The sequence below is a fragment of the Gavia stellata genome, chromosome 6, assembly GCF_030936135.1.
Source record: "Gavia stellata isolate bGavSte3 chromosome 6, bGavSte3.hap2, whole genome shotgun sequence".
Lineage (NCBI taxonomy): Eukaryota > Metazoa > Chordata > Aves > Gaviiformes > Gaviidae > Gavia > Gavia stellata.
In genome coordinates, this window is record NC_082599.1 from 45,385,727 (window position 1) to 45,408,529 (window position 22,803).

The window sequence follows — 22,803 nt, forward strand, 5'->3', positions numbered from 1 at the left end:
ATCTGCACACACACACGCGCTTGTGTGTGCATGAGCTGTCACAGTAGCTCCACCATTGACTGATTTATCCCTTCTGTGGCTCTCCCCTTGTAAACTCTAAAGGGAGGGGCGTTTCAAAAGGACCTAAAAGTTCCTGAACACAAGCCCACTGCTGTGGACTGTGCTTCACAGTTGATTTTTGCTGGCCTTCTTTCACCTCACTCCTGCTTTGTTTCTACAAATGAGCCTTCATCTTCCAGCATGAGAAGTTGTCCCACAGAAAACAGTAAGACAGATCACATGAGGGATTGTCAACAGGGTTTTAAGGTGTGCTGTTGTGACCCAAAGAAAGAGAATCGCACTGCAAAGAGCTTAGAGTAGAAAAAGATCACATGAGCGAGGTGTTTTTTTCATGAGGGACCCACGGCCAAATTTTCCAAAATATTCATCAGGCACAACAAAGAGATTTTCAGTAATATCTCTGTTTGGGGCTAAAAATCCAGTCCCAGCCTTTCTAAGAGTTATAGCCAGGCCAGTGTCAAAGGAAAACAGAGGTACAATTATTAGTGCACGGTAGCTCACAGCCATAAAGATTAAATGCCCAAGGTTAAAGTTGAAGGAACTCTGCCATTACTGAACGCTAAAGGTGCTGTAGTTCGTGGTACCTGAGGTATTTATGGTACTTCATCGAGTTGTCATTTTTAGTGCCTGACTGGTCTAAAAACAATCAAAAGAAACATATAAGGCATGAAAAATAATTTCAGCATCTGTATACAGCCGTGCACAAGCAGCTAGGCACAAACATCTTAACCTACCTCAAATTGATATCCGTTACATCTACTGTAGCACGTCAACATGATCCATGAATAACCCCAGCTATTACTGCAAAATGTGTCTGACACCTGAGATTCCACAGCATAAGGATGATTTACTGTGAGAGGATTCAGTGGGCTTTTCTTTCTAAGGGAAAGAGAAGCAAGATACTAAATAGCAAGAAGATGCTGCATACTTTTCAAACTGAGGGAAGGCACAACTGTATTACTACAAAATCATTACAGCAAATTGGCATCTGGCCTCAATTTCTCTATCTTTGCCATAAAAAAAACCCAAAACAAAACAAAACCAAACCTGAAAAAAACTATTCAATCTCTATATTTGGAAGAGGAATGCTCATAGCATAGAAAGAATTTCTTAAACAAGGAAAATGTATTACAAACCTAACAATTCCCTGGGAAGGCTTTCCCTTCCCCCACTTGAACCATCTCATGAACCTGAATGGCCTTCAGATTAAGCTTATCGAGAGGGAACAGGTCGGCACCACAGCACCAGCTTCCCTCTCTTGGACATTCGGACTCTTGACTCCTCATACTGCAAGAAGATCTCAGAGCCTTGGCTGGTGTCCATGACCAGTACCACATTCAAAGTATGACTGATGGAGATGGTGTAAGAAATGGCTGTCTAGGTCATGCTATTTACATTTTCCCAGCAAACTTTAATATTTTCGTTAGCTTTGAAAGTAGAGGTATCTGCTTTGTAATCATTGTGCATCCACTGCACAGTAACCCAGGTCTGACCAGCAACATGGCAACTTCCCTATTAACTTCTAGGGCTAAAGTCTTGTGAATTTACTTTGGCTGAGTAATCTCTAACTCAGATTAATGTGGGTGAAACTGGTAAGCCTTCTTGTAGAAGAAAGAAAGCAAAGCAGACTTTGGCCCTTGAGTCTTAAAGAAAGTGATTTACTTGTGAGAAGATAGGAGTTGGGTTTTGGGACTATAACCACTCACCAGAGCATTGTGTGGACAGTGGCCAGCACCAGATGGTTCAGGAGAAGGAAGGAGAGGTCTTCAGGAGGCATCTGTGGGGTGATCTGCTGCACTGCACACACAGTTGTTCGCAGCTGGATCTCTAAACGCTGAACATTTGAAGCACAAGGTTTAATATCCCTTCCAAAATATTTGTTATCGTAACTTGGCTATTCTTTTTAAGCGTTAGAAATTCTTTTTCTGTAGCCTGAAAAAGTCTTCATCTTGTGGCTATCACATAGAAGTGAGATCTACAGCCTGCCTCTAAGGTTTTGGAGAAAAGTCTACCTTTTAGTTATGTTCAATACTGCCTTGTTTTTATCGTGAGACATGACAGAAGGATCTGACCTGTGTTATCTTATCATTAGTTATATTCAGTATTTTATATGACCCCTTCCCTTTCTCTCCAAAATAAACAAAGCCAAGCTTTAGAGGTTCTTCCCATTTTTTCTGGGCCTTTAATCATGGTTATCACCCTTCTTGGAGCTTCTTTTTACCATAAAACGCCCCTTGAGAGGAGTGAGCAGCACTGGACGCTGCATTTGAACTTTAGTTGTAATGTTACGCAACAGTCTGTGTCTCCTGTCTCGTTCATCTCTCTTCACACATCTTCTGGGCACTCACATGCATTCTTCAGACTGCCTTTTAGATTACACTTCAGTTTTTCTTGCCCTCAATTAATTCCTAGAAAGAAATAAGAGGCAGCAGAACAGGCCAACTTCATAAATCTTTATCTAATACTAGCAAGTCATTAGGCCTCTGAGTAAAGTCTCCATCTGTTCCCAAAGAAACCACAGCATTTTCTACACTGTGTCAGCATCTACTATAATATTTCCGCTCTCAGAGATTTCTTGAGTTTTCTCCAAAGGTCCCATATGTCTGCCTCTTCCTTTCTTTCTCCAAAGAAAAGCAAAGAAAATATGTAACATGCAAACAAAAACTAGAATGGCAGCAGCCCCTTCAGGAAGCTGTGCCCCCTGCATCATGGGCCAAACCTGACCCATTTTGGGAAACAGGCCTAAAATAAGAGCAGACTACTACTTTCTACAAAGGAATGCGGCTCAGTAATAAACAAGGGCAGCATGGCAGCTTCCAGTACTGCTCCCTACTGTATCTTTGTCCTTTTCAAGCAACTGTTTCCTCCTAGCAATCTGGTACATTAACATCTATCACGACCGAGATAGATTTCAGTTTATATTTCACCTCATAAGTGTGTGTGGACTCCAGGGGACTTAAGGGCAACCAGTTCTTGCAAGCCTGGCTCAAGCAAAACTCACCTTGAAGCTCCTGTGTGTTTTGCCTCAGCACAGATTGAAAGGCTCACAAACCATTATAGGTTACTCTGCTGCTCTGACTGTTGCTAATATGATTATGTACTAAAGGGTTTAAATGAAAATTGTTTAGTTGGCTAGGAAAGAAAAGGGGGGGGGGGGGGGGGGGCGTGTGGGAGAAACACATTTGGAACATTTTTGAAAATGCCAACTGGTTTTGCTTTGTTTGGAGCTGGTCAAGCAGAACAGTGGCACTGAGCAGCTAATCAGTAGCTCCTACTCCTCCAGAGAACAGCCAGCTCCCTTCACACTTGGCACCAGCACAGCCCAGCTGAATACCCTTGTGTTTGCTTATTCTCTTGGCAGAAGTGAAAGAGTACGAGCCCCCATTCGGCTCTAAAGTGCGAGAACACCCCTGCGTGGAAAGTATGAAGGACAATGTTCTAAGAGACAGAGGGCGACCCGAGATCCCCAGCTCCTGGCTGAACCATCAGGTAAGAGCACCACATGTGAGCAGCTGGGAGCTGCACTGTATATTTAGCTGCTGCCTGAAGCCTGAGCCTTAACTCAGTGTCTTGCCCAACAGGCTGGATCTCTCTGTTGCATGGATTAGAGCTCTGTCACACAGTGACACTGATGCTGCCGTGGTTCAGACACCACCGTGCTCTGCACTGTGCCTGCCCCAAAGCCCTGGGATTTCTGCTGCCCACCAGTGTAATCTAAAAGCGATCGAAACAAAAAGATTGGAAACCTGATATCCTACAATGATCCAGACAGCAACAGAATAATTAGGGCCTTAAAGCACACTGTGTGCAGGCTCTGAAAGGTCAAAGAGAACAACTTCGCACATAGGCCCCTTCAGTAGAGAAAACAAATCTCGGTACTTTATCATGGAGACCAGTCATAGTTGTGTCCCAGCTGTTGACAGGTTTAAGAAAATAGGAAATGAGTCTTCAGCAAGCCGGTCTGTTTTTATTCAGGTTGTGCTTTAGCAGTCCGTTTCCCTTGCATGTCGTGAAGCACTCTGTCAGCTTTCCCCATTCACGGACACCATGGTTGCACTTCCTAGGCGATAGTAGATTTCTCAGTAGATGAAACTGAATGGAAACAAGCCAAAGGCATGTATTTCTTCAACTTTGCGCTGAGCAGTTTTATCAGTAGAGATAAAATGAGAATCGTATCAGAGAAGAAGTGAGGCTTGGTCGTTCCACTTGTCGATGAAATATGTTGAGTGGTCTTTACAGACAAAAGGAAAGCATCGTGAACATTTATAAAAGCCCAGGCAATCAAGATCAGCTAGTATTTCCATTAAGAGTAATGTAACGCTCCCTTTTTTATTCTAGTTGAGATGTTAAAATCATTCTAACATCTACTTAAGAAAGGCCAAAATCAATCATCTTTCCAACCAAGAACAACGCATCTGCCACCTGATGACTATGGCAGAGTGCAGCCCCTTCCTGGACCACAGGAAGAGATGGGTTATTGAAGAGGGGCCTTTAACTGGGAAGGAAAGCTGTATTTCGAGGGACACCTGGATATCTGATATTACCCATACTAAAAAGCCCATGACATTTTTAGGAGCCATAGATACAACCATCTTCTAAATTCCAAGTTAAGCTGGGAAGGAGACATCATACTAATGCTCATCTTTGTAGAAAAGAACTGGTTGCAGAAATTTTATAAAAATTGTGGATGATCTAGTAAAAGGGATCATGAGTTGACTGCAGTTGTTTGTTTTCCATAAAGGCAAAATGAAGTCCAAACTGGTAGTACATATGTGGTACTTTAGAAGAGCCCAATTAGCAAAGCAGAAAAGAATCCTGAGCTAGATCATTTGTGAGAAAAAAATTAAATAGTAGAAAATGCTTAAAATTAGGAACAGTGTGAGAACATTTCTCGGGATATTCAAAAGACATGGTCTCACATGAAAAAAATTAAAGAAGGGTAGAGAACTGCTTAAGGAAACAGAAGAACAACAGGAAGATCTGTGGTCAGCAAATTTGAGGATAATCAGAGTTTTCTCAAGAGCAAAAGGAAATTAACTTAGTACTAGTCTGTTGCTGGATATGAAAGAAAGATACTGCATAAGATAATGCAAAGGCAGAAGTGGTCAGCAAATATTTCTGTTCTGCATTTGGGAAGCGTCAGATGATGTACATGTAATAGAATGTGATGAAGGCCCCTGAAAGCAAAAGTCATTGGCACTTAAAGCAGGCCTGGGGCAATGTTAGGTGGTCCAGAGACTCGTCTGCGTTTGGGACAGGGCTACTCTTGCCGGCACTGTGGCGGGGCACTACGTTACATGGCAGTGGAAACGGGCAATACCACTGGTGAGGCCTTGAAAAGAAGTGTCCAGGAGCTCATTTCATGCACAGCCAGTTGTAGCAGCAGGCATAGATGTGCCGGCATGCATAGGGTGCCTGGGTAGGGAAGCACTGGGCTCGGGATCCCTGTGGTGCTGAAGCACAGGGCAGCAAGCCTGAGTGTGTGGAGGGCTGTGGCTCAAGGTACTGGAGTAGAGCCATAAGATATACCATGAATTGCGTCACCTCTGGGTTTACATAGCAAGTAAAATGATTGCAGATTTGGACCTTGGTGTCCTGCATTCGACTTCAGAGATTTCTTCCCTATGTAAAACCCAGACCTCAGTCTGCCCCCGGTACAGGGCACCCCACCAATGGGAAGGACCACGCATCTACGCTTGTGTGTCACCGGGACGGGCACAGCTGGCTCCAACAGGGTTCAGCTAAGAGTCTAAGGCAGGAAATGGATGCCTGATAACACGCTCACAGGACATTTAATGAAGGTGGATTTAATTCCCTTCGTCTGAATCCCTTCAGCGTTTCACATTGCGCTATCTAAAATGCAGTGATGCATCAGCTTCCGTGGGGCTGTGACAGTTTGCAGCAGCTGAGGATTTGCTTTGAACTCCATAGAAGTTGCTTTTACTGTAATGGTTCTTCCATATTCATTTCCTTCCTCTGCAGTCGTGTTTTTGTAATGAACTCATTATTCATCATGATAAAATTCTGGAATGGATTTACATATTACAGTTTTTCCCCCCCTTAATGAGATTTGTTGCACTATTGATTTCAAGTTAATGTTTAATATTTAATTTAATCTACTGCTTGTAATTTCAATGCCAGCAGAAAACTAATGTTATTTGTATACCGACAATAACGTTCTGCTATTAACATTGACATCAGTCAACATCACCAATTAGGTAAATTATGCAATTAATGCAGTGTTGTGAAATGTTATTTTTTTAAATAAGAAGTTTAAGATAAATCCTACTTAATGGGCTTTTACTGTCATAAAGCAAAGCACACAATTTCCTGGCAAATACCTCGTGTTTATAAAATGCATTACAGAGATGCAACTGTTTTTTGCTCCTGTAAACATGTGCATCAGCACTGAAATGAAGGTTAAATAGTTACATCTGTGAGTGACATGTGTTTAAGTGTTTGTGGGACTGTGGCCCATATTTGCACATAGATTTAGTTAGTCTGCAAGGAATTCATAAAGGGCTGATGTAGGGCCTGATATTGCTGGCAATCAGAATTTTGTTTGAAAAACCTAAACAGAATTTAGGCACACAAAAGCATGGGTTGAGCAGGAAGTCACGTTATCCAAGAATTCTGATCATATTTATTAAAAAAAATACCCTACTTGATTCTATAGCACTAATCCAAAGCATCGTTTTTCTTCGTATAAAGTATCAGAACATATGCCCAGAAATGACAGTACCAACTAAGGTGCTGCAAATGTTGTAGTAGGGTTTCTTTTAAAAAAAAAGAAAAGCACGCCCCATGACAGTAGCAGCAGAGCCCACAAAGCACCTCCAGGACACACCTGAATAACCCCCTGAACTTCAGAGGGCACTAAAGCAACTCTCACACACAGGCTTTGGCAGTGACTGGCCCCATCACGGCTGCTCTCTCTGTCCTCTCTGCAGGGCATCCAGATGGTGTGCGAAACTCTTATCGAGTGCTGGGACCACGACCCCGAGGCCCGGCTCACGGCACAGTGCGTTGCGGAGCGCTTCAGCGAGCTCAAGCACCACGACAAGCTCTCGGGAAGAAGCTGTTCGGAGGAGAAGATCCCCGAAGACAGCTCCGTGACCACCGCCAAGTAGCGTGCACCCGAGGGCTCTGAAACAGAGGGAAGTCGCTCCTAGACACGTTCACCTTGGCAGAGGAAGAAGTCTCGATCGGTGCCTTGACTTGCTTCCTGGAGGACTGAGGCTGTCACTACTCCCTTTAGAGTCCGGCTCTGGACAGGGAGATGTATTCGTGGGAATTAAAAGCCGGGGAGTAGGTGTCATACCCTAGCATTGGCTGCCGGCATCATGTCGTAGGAGGAGCTATGTATGTTAGCACTTCCTCAGGAAATGAGATTTGAAAATAGCCAATAACATTATGCACTTTATTAATGCCTGTATATAACTATGAAATTGCTATTTTTTATATATATATACATATATATAAAAAATGTGTGTGTATATATATCTCTATATATATCTATAAACAGCCATGCTCTGAAAAAAAGAGTTTAAAAAAAAGAAAGTGCTTCCAGGAAGTTACTGGTGCATTAGCGATCCCCCCCTTAGGGAAGGAGCCTGGGGAGACGGGCATAGCACGACACCAGCAATTGTGCACTAAGCGCTCTGCCTAAAAGATGGGAATAACACACGATAAAGAGATGGCTTTCAACGCATGTGCTGTAACCACCCGGCTGTGGCCCTGCAGTTCAGAATTGCAGAGCAGTCTTGCAGCAGACAGGCCAATTTGGCTTTACAGTTGCTCCTACGCATTCCTGTCTGCAGCACATTTTGGAAGGTTCAGGGATGCCTTTGCCCTCTCACCTTAACCCCAGTGTCTTCACAGTGTCCCAGAACGGGAGTGCTAGGAGGCTTGGTCCCTCCCACACATGTGTTTCCATACAGAGGTCATTAATGTTAGATGTTTATTGCTTTGAATTCACGCTGCTTGCAAGCAGGTTGCAAAATATCAGCGGGTTGAGTTTTCCCCTCCTCCCATCCCCACCCCCAAACCACACAAAACAAGACAGGGCCAGCAATAATCCAAGCAGATGTTTTATATTTGCTGTGCATTCTGAGTGCAGGCAGTACTATTTTTTTTTCCCTTCCTTTTACCTTGATTGTGTTGCTGTAAGAACAAACATTTTTTTTCCCTGTACAGCATGTCTAATTGCTTGACACACCACAGTTTGACTCTGTTCCACACTTTCTAGAGAAAAGAGACAACGGCCAGTGCCTTTATTTTTGCAAAAGGACCTGGGATGAGAGGGAAAGCTCTGTAGCATTAGGTTAATGGCATATCCTGCCCTCAGCACTGCTTGCATATAGGGCTGTCCTCAGCAAGTCAGCATTTGCCAGAAAAAAACCCCAAAACCCAAGAAAGATGATTTATTCCAAAAGGATCCCTCAGACATTGCTTACATTCTTTCAGTTCTGCAAAATGTTTAAGGCAGTTGAGATCACATTGGGCCTATATAAATAACAGCAACGTGTTTAATAAGTGCTAACAAGTTTGTCTTCAGGAGTTTTGCAGTGATTCTTCCACTTCTTTCTTCCCCACGGCATGTAAGCGGGCCTTGGAAATGAGACATTCAGCCAGCACAAACCAGTCCTGTACAGATGTATCTGGTGCCATTTATTAAACGCCTGTGACAGAAAACATCGATATTTCTCTAGAAGACATTGCCATGTTAAGTAAATAGGAATCATGCTTGTTCAAATAGGAGTTAAGATTTATGATGACAAATATTTTATTAAAAAGGAGTTTGTATCTGCTTTTTTCCCCCTCTCCACTTTCACCAAACTACTCGGAAGTATTTAAACAGAGCGGGGCAAAACCTCTACAACCACAGCGGAATTCAGAGGGTACTATGCCAGACGGGGGGGCCGTGGTTTTGGGGAAGAAGCGGACCGCCGGCGGAGGCGCGGGGCGGCGGAGCTGCTGCCGGCGGGGGGAGCGCGGCCGCGGCGGGGCCCGCTGCCCTCTAGCGGTGCGCCGCTGCCGCGCCGCCGCCTCGGCTGCCGGAGGGCAGGGAGGGGGAATGTCGCGGTCCCTTTCTCTTCCTCCGCCGACGCTGAAGGTCAAGGAATGGCGGCCGGGAGTTCCTGACAATACTGACATTTTTACGGTTTTTTTACTACTACATGTAAAGGAAAATTTTTATTCTTTTCAGGACTATTTCACCTGTACATTGTGTATGAAATAGGAATGTGAACAATATATACTCTTGTATATCAAAAGTTCCAAGCACTTAACTTGCTTTGTAAACAGTTTTGGGGGTTTTTTTGTCCGGTTTGTTTTGTTTTGTATAAATCAAATGTTTATTGGAGCAAATAAAATAACACCAACTCAAGTTTGTCTTTTGTCTCTGGAGCACCCAGAATAGGGAGAGGGCTCTTCCTAAAATGATTCAGGGCCATTTCTTCCCACCAGAGGCCTGAATGTTATGCCCAGCGTGTCCAATGGCCTTTGCACATGTCCTGCTTTGCTGATGACTGCTGTCCCCTGGCCTTCATCCTGCCCGTTAGCAGAACAGCACTAGCAGAAACCCAAACTTTCTGGCCCGTTAGCCCCTGCAGTGTAAAACCTTCACTAGTCTCAGGTGAGGAGAGGGAGAAGAGGGTTCACAGCTGACACTCTCCTACTTTTAAGTTGCTCAATTCTCAGTGCAGATAAGGCCTTAGCTAAACCTCAGTTGTTTTGGTGTTGGTATTAAAGTGAGCCAGAAGACAGCCCACTAAATCTGTGTCACCGAGAAGTGTATGATTAATGTGCTTGTGCCTTACAGCTACTGCTCTCCACTCAGAGCTTTCACCTTTTTAAGCTGATACCCTCCCATGGAAAACATGCAGAACACAAGCACCATATAAATAAAGAATGAGCAAACTCCCTCCCCCCCGCCCCCCGAAAATAGCCTCAAGTGTGACTTAGGTTGAATCTAAGCATTTACAGAGGATGCAGTCCACCAGTGCCTGATTCAGGCATCTGAGACTCTCCAGGCATCACCATTTTTTTCAGGGAATGTACTTTTGTCCCAAAACCTCCACCTGAGCTCACACTTGGCTGCACTGAATATCTCCTTTTGACCCTCCATGTGAGGATTCCCCAGACAGGTACCCAGGTGTCTTCATTCATTAGTCAAGAAGAATCGCAGAATAACTGAGGCTTGCAGGGAGCTCTGGTCCAGGCGCTGTGCTTGCTGGTCACCTGGTCCAGGCTCCTGTTCAAAACAGGCAGCTTAGGTCAGGTTGCTCAAGCCCTTGTTGAATTTTGAGCATGTTCAATGCTAATGATTTCACAACCTCCCTGGGCACCCAGTGCTCCAAACAGAGCAACACACATAGCCGATGTCAGGTGTGGTGCAAAGCACAGTGGCCACATCTAGTCTAAAATTGCCAAAATGGGAGCTTTGTGAAGCAGGCCCTGCCTAGGTGCACACACACACCCCCACCCCAGGCAGAGAGCTGCAGGTGGGTCACCAGCTCTTCCTTCAAGCCAGCTACCCTCTGCCCCGTATTACTTGACTGAAAAGCAAGCTGCAGAGGAAGGATGCTCTGCAGCTCTGCAGCCAGCTGAAACCAGCTGCCTGGTGACACCGTGGAGGGCTCTGCAGGGAGCCTTGCTGCAGGGCTGCTGCTGAGGCTGCAGCAGGGATGGGTCAGGACAGGACCCCTGCCAGCTGCAAGGCAACGCTGCCAGCACCAGCCTTGCTGTAGCTGCTTTGACACTGAGGGATGTTGGGATGCTCTGCAGCCTCCCCCTCCCCAGCAAGCATTAACAGTGCAGCCTTCCCTTCTCAGCTGTTCCTTCAGCGAAGGCCAGCTACAAAACACCTCTCAGCTTCCCTATGGGCGTGCAAAGCCTCACTGCCCGCACCTCTGTGGTTTCCAGGAGCACCCTGCCAAGCCCTAGGCAAGCCTAGCATCACTGTGGTCCACCCCAGCGTTTGCTGGTGCACTGGTGGCAGTGGCCACCCCTCACCAGTCCCCACCACTGGCCGGGTGTTGGCAAAGATCTTCAAGCCCTGATGTCCTGTCTACACTGGCTCAAAGGCCAGGTCCTTTTGGCATAACAAAGCATGCAAGTGTTGCAAAAACACATACAAAGTGTATTAAGAAAATGTAGCAGGGATTTCCAGAGATCTTTCACTCTTGAAATACACAATATCCTTGAAATAAAGTACATGATATTTTTTTCAATTAAGGCTCTCATCCACCTTTCTTATCCTAAATATGGTATTCGACATCCTTCTGTAAGCAGCTCTTGATCAGCATGGCAATTACCATTTTATCGCCAGGGTACGCAGAAAGCAGGCTCCAGCTGTGCAATGCAGAAGGCAAGCCTTGGGCTTACTACTGAACCAAGCAATGGTCTAAACTGGATGGCAAAGTTTCCCAGCACAGAGTGCCTGGAATACACATATATACTGGAATAGATATGAACAGTAAAAGAAGAAAAAATCACGACCCAGCTCCTGACAGAGGGGAAAAAAAAAAAAGAAAGGCATTAAGACATCATTATTCTGAATGCTCCTGGAAACAAAGTAGGCCACATGTAGAGCACCTGCAATATTGTCCCCTCATCAAGCCAGCTGTGCTGGGACCCAAGGGCTTCCTTCACTTCCAGAGGAACACTGATTTATTTATTTCCTGATCCTTAGCTCTTTCTCTCTTGCTTGCTTTTTTTTTTTTTTGGCATTATTTTTTTAATAAAATGCTGCCTATGGCAATTTTTCCCTCCGGCCACAAAGAAGATGGAGCGAATTCTGTTCCAGACTGTCTGCTTGTTGTTCATGAATGCAGTTTGGCTACATTCATGCTGCTTATTACTTGGCAAACGTTCACGGGAGTGGGTGCACACCATGTGCGTGTTCAGAAGGCTCTTGCTGGGGGGGCGGTGCCAAAAATTCCAGTCTCATCCTGGGTTAGTATAAGTGATGCAGGATTTTGGCGGGGTTTTTTTCAGGCACCGGTGTCCTACTGGGTTACATTTCCCAGCATGACCCACAAGACCCAGCTGACCCAAGCCTATGGTGTCCCAGCCTGGCTGTCCAGACCCCGTTTCCTCACAGTGCGTTGACCCATTGGCAGCTCTCACCTATTTTTGAACTCCTGCAGCTGAAAGACCTTGCTCACGGGCAGAAAGCTGAGGACAAAGTCAGTGGTTTGTTGAAATATGGCCAAATTTTGAGGCTCCTGGGAGGACCAAGCCCAGGAAATAGATTTAAAACTCTTGACTACTGAATGCTTTGAGCACCATCTAATCACTTCATGAAGAAGCAAAGGCAAAAGGCAGCTCATAAATTATCTGTTGTGAATTATTTGCTCATTATGCTGGTGATAAACCAACCTCTTCAGACAGTTGCATTTACGTAGTTAAATTCTTAAAAAATAAAATGGTCACCTGATCAAGTTGTCATGATTAAACTCCCACCGCTGAAATGTCTGTTTTGCAAATGTGCTGCTATGTGAAAGCAGGTAGAGCAAAGATGCCTGGCATTTCTTCCCAGCTTAGCCATCTCATGTGTGTCACAGGAGGGACCACTGAAAACACTCCCCCTCTTTCTCCTCCGCTGCAGCAAGGCTTTCCTCTGGAAGAAGAAACAAAAAACAATTCACCCTGCTCTCTTTTTTCACCAATCCATGGCTTCAAGCCCAGGCTGCCACTGTTCCCTCCCTGTTGCTCCTCTCCTCCTCCCAGGCACCTCCGGGTGCCTGCGTGGGGGCTGCGCAGTGCACTCCCTCCTGCCTCTGGTTTTGGATAGGAGCGCTGGTCTTTCATGAAAGCCACTCATGACATTTGTGTTTCAGAACAAGAACTGCATCAGATACTGGGGTTTAAGCGCTGGGCTCAGCCTTGCACAACCTCCCGGAGGGCACCTCGCCGTTCCTTCTATTCAGGCTGGAGCTGTACCCTTCCTCCCATGGCCCTCTCCCCCCGACCCCCTCCTCTCCCCAACAGGGACCATCCTGACCTCCAGGGTCTGTCCTCCTCCAGAAACAGCACCTGAGTAATACACATGTTTAATACACCACTTTTTGCTTATTTAGGGCAGGAGTGATACAGAGGAAGCAAAGCCCAAAAGAAATGCACACAATACATGTTTCTAACCCGCTTGGATGGGATGGTCAGGTCTCTGGCCAGGCTTGCCGGCTTTCTGCTCCAGCATGAGTGGTTGTATGAAGCTCCCCAGACCAAGGCTGTCTCCTTAGTCTTCTGAAGGAGAGGATGACAACATCATCCCCTCCTGGCACACCCAGGGTGAAGCTTCCACGGGTTTGTCATCCATGAGTGACTTGCATTAAACTCCCCCTTCATCCTCGCCTCTATCCCACCCCGTGAGCCAGGAATGAAAATACCCCAACAACATTTACAGCCCTGCTGCAGCAGGGTTTTCTGTAGCGTACAGCTCAGGCGCCTGCCAGCGTAACGTTAAGGACCTGTGAAATGTCCCAGGTTTTGCAGAGTGCCTCAGCCACCGGCTGGCTGCGTGCGGGTTTTAGGGGAGTGCTTTATTTAGGATGAGCTAAACTGACGTGGGATGCAGGATGTGTTATCAATCAGAGCTGGCTGGTGAACTGCAGAAGCGGAGCTCCTCACCACCCTCCCACCCCGACAAAGCCCTAACCCGGCACTTTCCATCTTGCACAAAGAGCTTCTAGAAATAGACTTCCTTCTGTTAGAAATATGCCAGGGTCTTCACGCTTCAACCTTGCAGGAGACCATTTAAGGTTAGAAAATGTTTTACAGAAGATATTGATTGCATCTAATTCCTGCTTTCACTTGAAGGTGAAAACTGTCATTCTAGTTCTCAAACAGAAGACAGAATAAACTTCTGAGATAAACATCTGTCTGTCTCTGGCTGCAAATATTTAGCTCTTAAAGGATGGTCTTTGCCTATTGACTTCCTAACAAACACATGTATGTGAATGCTGAGAGGATCTCTGCACTCATCTAGCAAAGCTGTCTATGCTATGACTACCCAGTAAAATAAGATTATAAAATTATTAAGTTGGGAATACATCATTTGGCAACGTGTAAGAAATACCTCCTCAGACTCAGAAGTGCCAAGGGCTGCTGCTTCAGAGATTGAGATGAAAATACAAGGCCTACTCTGGGCTCTTTCAGCGCATCATTGCAACGATGGTTTGAGAGTCATCTAAAGTAAAACACTATTTTTTGAAAGATCAAAGCCTTTTATACAGGGTATATGAATGCCTGGAACGACAAAAAGAATATTTCATCTTCAATCCAACAAAACTGAACTAAAGGCTGTCAGAGAAAAGCTCCAGTAAAAGAAAACACAAAGCCCATCTGCTCACACCACCAAGAAGAACAGCTACGCAGTACTGCCACCAAGGAGAATTATAACTTGCAGCACATGGGTTAACAGACAGCATATTCAGGAACAGCCCATCCATAAAAGAGGCGCTTAGCAAGTGAAAGATGATAACTGCTGATACTTGAATCCAACCTTATTTCTGGAAAAGTGAGGTTTCCTCCTTTCACGAAATTAAAGCCAGAGTATCCATTCTCTTCAGCTGAGATATTTGCTTTCCATCAGCCACCCGGTGATCCTGGAGGCAGAAGAAAGTAAGCCATACCTTTAATTAGCTAAAAGCTTTTGAACAGGACATAAATCTCATACCAGGACTTTTAATTTTACAGTTGTTAAGCCTCGTACACTCTTACACAGACTTGCTCATGTGCTTTGGCTACAACTCCTTTTCCTCATCTAATCCCCATGTGAGAAGCAGGAGCAATATTTCTGTAACATGACAATGTCACCGACACTTCAGCTTCACCACCGAGGAGGAGTTTGCAGAAGAAACTTACAGGGGATTAGGCTGAAATTCTTCTTGTAATGCTTTGAATGGCATAGCGAAATGCTCGCATGTTTTAAGGCATTAATAGCATCTCCTATTAAGCAGCAGGTTGTTTAGCCTGAGTACTTCTGGAAAGGACATGTAAGCCTTATTAAATAAGGGGGGGAAAAAATAAGGCAATTTCATTTTACTGTAGGAATGTTAACACTAATTTGCTTGTCTTCAAATAATTTCTGGAATGGTTGCTTTAAGAACCTAATCTTAACCAAGCCATAGGAAATGGAAGAAAGAATTTAAATTAACTTACTTCATCCATTTATAAATTGTTTAGGTTAATCACAGTAAACCAAACAGGATTCAGCCATACTTAAACACAGCCTTTGCCCAAGTATAAACTGTTTATTATATCCATGACACACAACCAGACAAAATTCATTCCTGATCTGGGGAACAGTCTAATTTGGTTTTATTAGCTCTAGAGGAAAACATTTTGGCAGAATAAGGTTCGCTTTGCAATGTAAAACAATCTCAGGAAAACTCTCCTGAGAGCAAGCGGGCGATGCAGCAGGAGCGGGGCTGCGCAGGGAGCCTGAGCATGGGCAGCGAACGGTCAGAGAGCTGAAGCTTGGAGAGATGAAGCCTACCTACTTCATGTGCTTTCATGGGCTCACATTAAGACCATCCCTTTGCCCCACTGTAACGCTTCTGAAGTCACTAGGTTTGACTTCAGCGCTTTGACCTATTACATCTATGGATTATAGGCAGATTTTTAGTACGGAGAATGTGCTTTTCATATCAACATATGGAGAGTGGTCACAGGCTAGCTTAAAGAGTGGTTGTTCTTTTCTTTACGTGTCTTCACATTGCTGCTAATGATACAGAGTATAAGGTTCAGAAGTCCTAGTGAGAAATACAATGGATTTTTACAAAGAAATTTTTGCCTTTCAATCTTCCAATGAGCATTTTGACAATCCTTGGTAAGTCTTGATTGTCACGTGGGTTGGCTAGGCTGGAGCTCTGTATTTTTGCATTACTTGCCCTGATGTGCAAAATCAATCATATCAGCTTGTAGAAGAAATGGAAATTTATGTAATAGACAAATGCATAAAACAAGCTTTGGATACAGGGTCAGACAGATCAAATGATGATGTTCATCTTTTTCATCTCCTTTTCTATATGCGCAGCCAGTACATTAGCAATTGGAATGTATGAGTGCTATAGAGCAAATGACTCCTCTCGCGATCATAGCACTACATTTCTTGCTTGAACCATGCATCTTGGCAATAATAAAATTATTAACTTGAGGATATTAAATGCTCTGATGAATAACTTGTGTATGCTTGTGACTCCACGTTGCTATACTTTATGGTAAGAATTGCATTTTTAAATGCTTTAATTGTCTTTCAGGAGTAATTAAAATGAAATTATAGGTATTGTGAGCTGCATGCAGTGCTTTCATTAAGACAATAATTATGGGGGAAGGGCTCTTGATTGGGCAGGGGGGAGGACCTTTTTTTTTTTTAATGTCCCATGCAAATATCTCCTACATGATTGTCTCATCAGGCTCAGTACTTGAGGACCAGAGCAAAGGCTTTGTCTTCCAGTTCTAAAGAAACCCAGCAAGCTAAATACGGAGGGTATTTTTTATGAAGCAAAAAATTTTAAAAAAACAGTAAAGAAATCCCTTCAGGAAGAACTGCACAACTGCAAAGAAGGGTGGCTGGAAAGGTCAAAATGTTTAGGATTTGTTTGGTTGTATCAGTCTTCTCTCAGGCTACAATCAGGCAATAAAAGATTAATTCCCAAACTAGCAAGGGATAAGAACAGGGTGGAAAACACTTAGATATGTCATATTCTTGTAGCCTGACTGATCTGGATGAAATTCATCCTCGCAATCCCAGATCCATTCATGCTTGTCTTTGACTACTCTGACTCTCCTGCACAAAGTGGGAGCATGTGTCTGGCTCCAAATCCAAATGCACGTCCCAACCACACTGTGGCTCTGTACTGAGGTAAGATTTCAATGCTCACCCATCCTCCCCTTCCCGGACCCCTGCTTTCCCGTAGAGTCAGCACCGGGACACACAGCCCCAGTAGACCTTTCAGCACCCTCCAGCCTCAGCTGTATCCACAACTAGCCTGAAATTCAACTATTTGAGGGCCAATTTCTCTGTGTTGCAACATGCCCCAGCGAGGATTCTTGCAGTCACACAGCTTGCTCCCTTGTTGCCAAAGGGGCAGAGGTGGTACTTCCCATTTGAAAGGGGGTGAGAGGAGCTGAGAAACCTGTTCAGTGCCCTGCATCTCAGGAAATTACAGGGAGTGGAAGGAATCAAACTATTTGAAGGCACCTGGAAAACAATGAGAAGAAGGCAGGAATCAACATGGACTTGTCATGATTTTTTTTTCCCTACAGGGCAGTAGCTCATGTAAAATGGAGAAGATGATAGACTAAATATCATATGTCTTGAGCTTAGAAAGGCTTTTGACATCTCCTCAAGTAATATTATTGTTAGCAAACTAGGGAAATGTCTAAATTCAAGTACGGAGTGCAAAGCTGGCTTGAAAGACAGAATAGTTACTATGTAGATCCCTAGGTCCCTAGAAGTATGGTTCCACAGCGACCCAGGTCTAGCCCCTATTTAGCATTTTAAATAATAGCCTAGGTAATGGATTAAAATATACGCTTATTAAATCTGCAAACTGTATCGTGCTGTGAGAGGCTGCACATGTGGTGCAGGATGGACTGAAAATTCAAATTGTTCTTGACAGATTGAATAAATTGTAGAATCATAGAATATCTCAAGTTGGAAGGGACCCGTAAGGATCATCTAGTCCAACTCCCTGCTCCTTGCAGGACTACCTAAAACTAAACCATATGACTAAGAGCATCGTCCAGACACTCCTTGAACTCTGACGGGCCTGGTGCCATGACCACTTCCCTGGGGAGCCTGTTCCAGTGACTGCCCACCCTCTCAGTGAAGAACCTTTTCCTAATGTCCAATCTGAACTTCCCCTGTTGCAGCTTCACCCCATTTTCTCATGTCCTGTCGCTGGTCACCGGAGAGGGGAAATCAGCACTTGCCCCTCTGCTGCCCCCATCAAAGAAGTTGTAGCCTGCGATGAGGCCACCCCTCAGCCTTCTCTTCTCCAGGCTGAACAAACCAGTGACCTCAGCCGTTCCTTGTAAGTCTTGCCCTCAAAGCCTTTCAACATCTTGGTCACTCTCCTCTGGACACTAATAGTTTGATGTCCTTATTATATTGAGGTGCCCAAAACTGCACACAGTACTCCAGGTGGGGACACAGCAGTGCAGTGTAGAGTGGGAAAATCACCTCCCTCGACCGGGTAGCTATGCTGTGCTTGATGAAAAAAACATGATCCTCTTAGTGGGAACACTTACAAAGGAGTAATTAAGCATACAGATATCTAATGGGGAAAAGCCATGTAGAGCAGTTGGCTAAAGCTCTAGTGCTCAGAGTGGATCACAAACTTAACCAGCCAATAGCGTCTTGCTGTTACGTGAACATCAGACTGTGATGTATAAGCAGCAGTGGTGGCTAAGAGATGTACAAAGTACTCCTGCCTCTCTTTTAAACCCTGGCAAGGTTTCAGAGGACTGCTCTGTCTTGTTTTGGGCAGCAGATGAATCAGAAGACTTAGAAACATGGCCTCTGAGGAAATGTGGGAGGAATTACTGTAATTCAGAACTAGAAAAGAAGATGATTAAGGGGCAATAAGATAATAATCTTTGAACTTGTAGAAGTTGCAAAGAGGAAAAATATGTCTTGGCCCTAATCATGGTGGATGGATCAAGCACAGCAGGGAAAATCTAGATTATCCATTAAGAAAACCTCATGGGAAGTCTGCAGGATGTCCAGCAATTTTGGTCATGAGTTATAGACTAGGCAAAGGTTAAACACTAGTTTTCTAGTATCACTGATCCTATCTCAGGATGGAGGTCATATTGTCTCAATGACATCCTGAGATCCTTTCCTGCCACAGGGACTGCAGTTCTATGTTCGGTCTGTGCCTCCGAAGGTCTAAGTTCAGGGTGGTCAAGAAGCTGGAAATTTTGTTCTATGGGAAATTCCAAAAAGTGCTGGGGCATGGGGGCAGGACATCCTCTTTCGTAACTCACCATAGAACATCGATATTTCTCACGGAAAGGCAAATATTAAAAAAAACGAGACATTTGGTTTGCTTCAGAATAAAGTCAAGCCTGGAAACTCAGCACTCTGAGGCCATACAGCTTAAAAGTGGCTTGCATGCTCCTGACACCATTTTTAACCTTGATAAAGAGCAAGAATAAGGAATCACTGCTCAGCTGAGGGGCTCAGAGTGGGGAAGTGCATTTTTCATCGCACCCTGAGCTCCACATCGCTCAGCTTGGATGCCCCAAACACACCAGTGTCATCATGGGTTACACAGCATGGAAATGCATGCCTATCACTATTTAGGCAGGATGACAAGAAATGATCACAGGTCTGCATGTATTTGCCTGAAGTCCATTGAAAGCCAATGTTTCACAGGAGACTGCCTAAAACAAAGCAACATTTTCTGACAAATAATTATTGTCTGAAAAATCCCAAGAAGTTTTAGTTCCAATTCCCTCCTCTGCCACATATGAGATGTCCAAGAGTGCTCTTTGGAAGAGACATCCTGTGTGTGGCACACGTTGGTTACCAGAGGACACACCAGTAGATGGAGCACACGACTAGGCAGCGCTGCTCTTCGGCTCTGTAAAACCAATTAATATTCTCCCTGTTCACTGCTCGCAGCTTGAGACAACAGATCTGGGGGATAGAGGCCTGGACCAGCCACCAAGTCTGCCACCCAGCTAGGGTTTCCTTACTGCCATGCTCCAGATGAGAGGCTAGATCTGCTTTGATGTTTACCACCGAATTTCTTGGCTGGCTGACTTAAATAAATAATATGGCATTTAGGCTTAGTTCATACACTGCTATTTATGCCATCATTACACTTATGCCCACAATTTTTCTGTTTCCCAAGTGTTTAGTACATCCTAACGTTAACCAGAAAGTTCTTGCAGCTTTTTGCAAGTTTGACCAAGTCTCCCCTGCCACAAGCTCTTAAAATTACCTAGTTCTTCATGCATGTCAAACTCTACAACTTCCAACATAGCTTCATCATCAAATTTCATCAACATATGTTTGATCTTTCTGAAAGGGTTAGTGATGGCAGTATGAAGCCAGATTAGCCCAGAATCAATACCAGTACTTGAGTGGTATCTTTCTTTTTCCGTCACTCGTTTTTGTCTTTCACTAGATAGTCCTACCCACCTTACATTTTCCGTCCTGCTTCCCATCTTATTGTAGGTTTTCCCAAATGTTATCACATCAAACACTGTAAGAGTCCAGCCTAGAAAATCGATTTTTTTTCCCAGCAAGCTCTCTGGTTAGCCTAGCACCATCTCCCTCTGCTAAGCCCATATCACACTATGTCCCATTTTTCACTCACTGCTGTCTCCTGGTAGTGACTCCTTCAACAATTTTTCTAAAGCCACCGTGCAAGTTTTCATAAAAATAAAAGTTTCAAGTTCCTTGTGCATCGGTTCTTCTGTAAAACAGGATAATTAATATTTCTTTCTCCCACCCTTTGTCTTACTTAGTTTCCCAAGGTCAAATTGGTCTTCCACGTTGTACAGCGCACAGTGAAGTCCTGATCTTGGTGTTACCATAGTTCTGTGAGCAGTGAGTGATCACTGAGTGATCATCATCTGAGCATCTAGACAAATCCATTGCTGAGAAAGAGAAGGCAAAATGTCACTTCAAGATACCAACCTGAGCACTGCTTTTGCTTCAGCTTTCGATCTTCCCCCTTCTGCTACTCTGACATTTTTCCTATGGTGCCAAATACTGAAAATCTCCCTCTGAAAAAAATGTCCAGGCATGAGAGAGGGCACAGAAACAGATCAAGAGTAAAAAACCCTATCACCTGGCACAAAAGGGGCAGGATGTATAAAGCTGCAGCTGCCAGTGCCAGTGCCTGCCAGGTTTAAGGAGTCACTTCCCAGAATGACAAGCCGGGTGAAAGTTTCTTGGAAGAACAGTGCTGTGCAGACGACGATATAGACCGCACAATCCCAAAGGCAGATGTTATTTTCCATGGCCCTCTGCTATTTAATGGCAAGTGCTTTCATCATACTTTCCATTTTTACATAGCTCTGTAGAAATTAACGCTCTCCAAGTTACTTAGAAGAAAGAAATTATTTCATCAAAACAGAAAATCTGTTTTTGACAGAACTATTAAGGGTCCATGTTCTTCACTTTCAATTATTTGCCTTTATCCTTCGTAAAATAAAGATTTTACTGATGTTTTTAAAATTAATTCTAAAATGTGATCCATTGTACTTCAATTGTGCATGAGCTACTAAGGCTTAAAGTGGTCATGTCTGTTGGACTTTTTCAAGATTACCCTTTCAGTATCACTTTTATTATTGAGAATGCTTCAAAACAAGGTTTACGCTGCTATATACAAAAATGTTTAGTGTACTACAACATGTCCTGCCTTCTGCAAGGGCTTGTCTAGGATCAGTGGATGGACCATGCTATGTTGGGGCAGATTGCTGCAGTGTCGGGGTGTATGCAAGTTCTTTGATGACTCCATGATGGGTACTGCTTCACCGCTCCATTCCTGCAGCACGGCCATCTGGCGCATTCACGTACATTAGACTTAGCGGAGGTTAATCGTTTGCACAACCATTGTTTCCTTCTGTGGTTTTGCCTTGAAACCTTTGACGTCCTCTTTATTGTACCTCTTGCTGTGCAAATTTCCTTGTTTTGTTTTGCTTCTCAAAGTAATTTTTGGTTGATTATTGTGTAGTTACAGAATTAGAGTAATTACATCTAATTGTACATCTGAAGCAAAAACATGTAATTGTGGGAGAGTAGATTCAATTTAAAGAAAGAAAACCCCTCCACCAGGGTTTCTCATGGTTTGCACAGTGCATTTGCCAGGCAGTGCTGCTTTGATTGCATCTAACTTGCAATTAGCATGTGCAATTAAGACATAATGAATGTGTGCAATTGCATTATTTCGGGATGTAACAGTAGCAATATTTAGCAGTTACTGTACTAGTCACAGTGCTTATAAGCTCAAACAATTTATCAGCATTTACCAGTTATGCCACAGGAAGGAGGGCAGGCGTTTGAGTGGGCCTTACCTACAAGTAATTTCCAGGATGAAGACGCTTCACTCTCCCATTGAAAGCCATGGAAGCAGGCATCAGGGAAGAAAGGCTGGGTAGATCTGGTGCTGCTGAAAATGGGGGACTCAAATGACACTTCCAGCTTACCATTGGCTTGTCATACAGCTCAGGGGGGACATAATAGGAGAAAGCAGACTTAGCATTTAGTATTTCTGAATTATTCTTCTCCTCTGCCTTCAACATTTCGTGTCAGTTTTGTAAGCCCAATCATCCTACCCAAGGATTTAAAAATAAAAATTATTTGAGCATGAACTATAGCTGTGATCTGTGTGTATGAGGAAGCCCCAGGCACATAACAGGTTTTTACATGCTCTTACCTGGCATTCTGGGAATGCAACTCTACCAGTTCTACCAGGTTTCTCTTAAAAGACATTACTTGTCCTTTAAGAGTTAAATGATATTTGAAAAGCATCTTAATGCATCATTGAAGGATACAAATGAAAATACATTTCAATTCAGTCTCACAGAAATAAAGATAAATCTGAATCTCTAGGCACGAACCTTGAATAGATAAGTGAGATGTTCTGAGTGCCAGACTGCTGCTGGTGTTGAAATGAAAGATCCCAGCGATAAAACTCAGGGCTCAATCCAGCAAGGTTTCCAGTTAACTCGGTGAGAGTTAGAAGCACTAAAATCACGCATAACCAGACT

General features: G+C 44.1%; 1 protein-coding gene across 1 annotated transcript in view; it reads left to right on the plus strand.

Annotated features, from left to right (window-relative positions):
- The window catches only part of TGFBR2 (transforming growth factor beta receptor 2), a 60,447-nt gene extending 51,423 nt beyond the window's left edge, over window positions 1-9,024 (plus strand). The window contains exons 6-7 of the mRNA XM_059818506.1: window positions 3,422-3,549; window positions 7,011-9,024. Coding sequence (XP_059674489.1) covers window positions 3,422-3,549; window positions 7,011-7,190 — 308 coding nt within the window. The 3' untranslated portion in view covers window positions 7,191-9,024. The remainder of the gene's footprint in view (window positions 1-3,421; window positions 3,550-7,010) is intronic.
- Window positions 9,025-22,803: the final 13,779 nt, after the last annotated feature.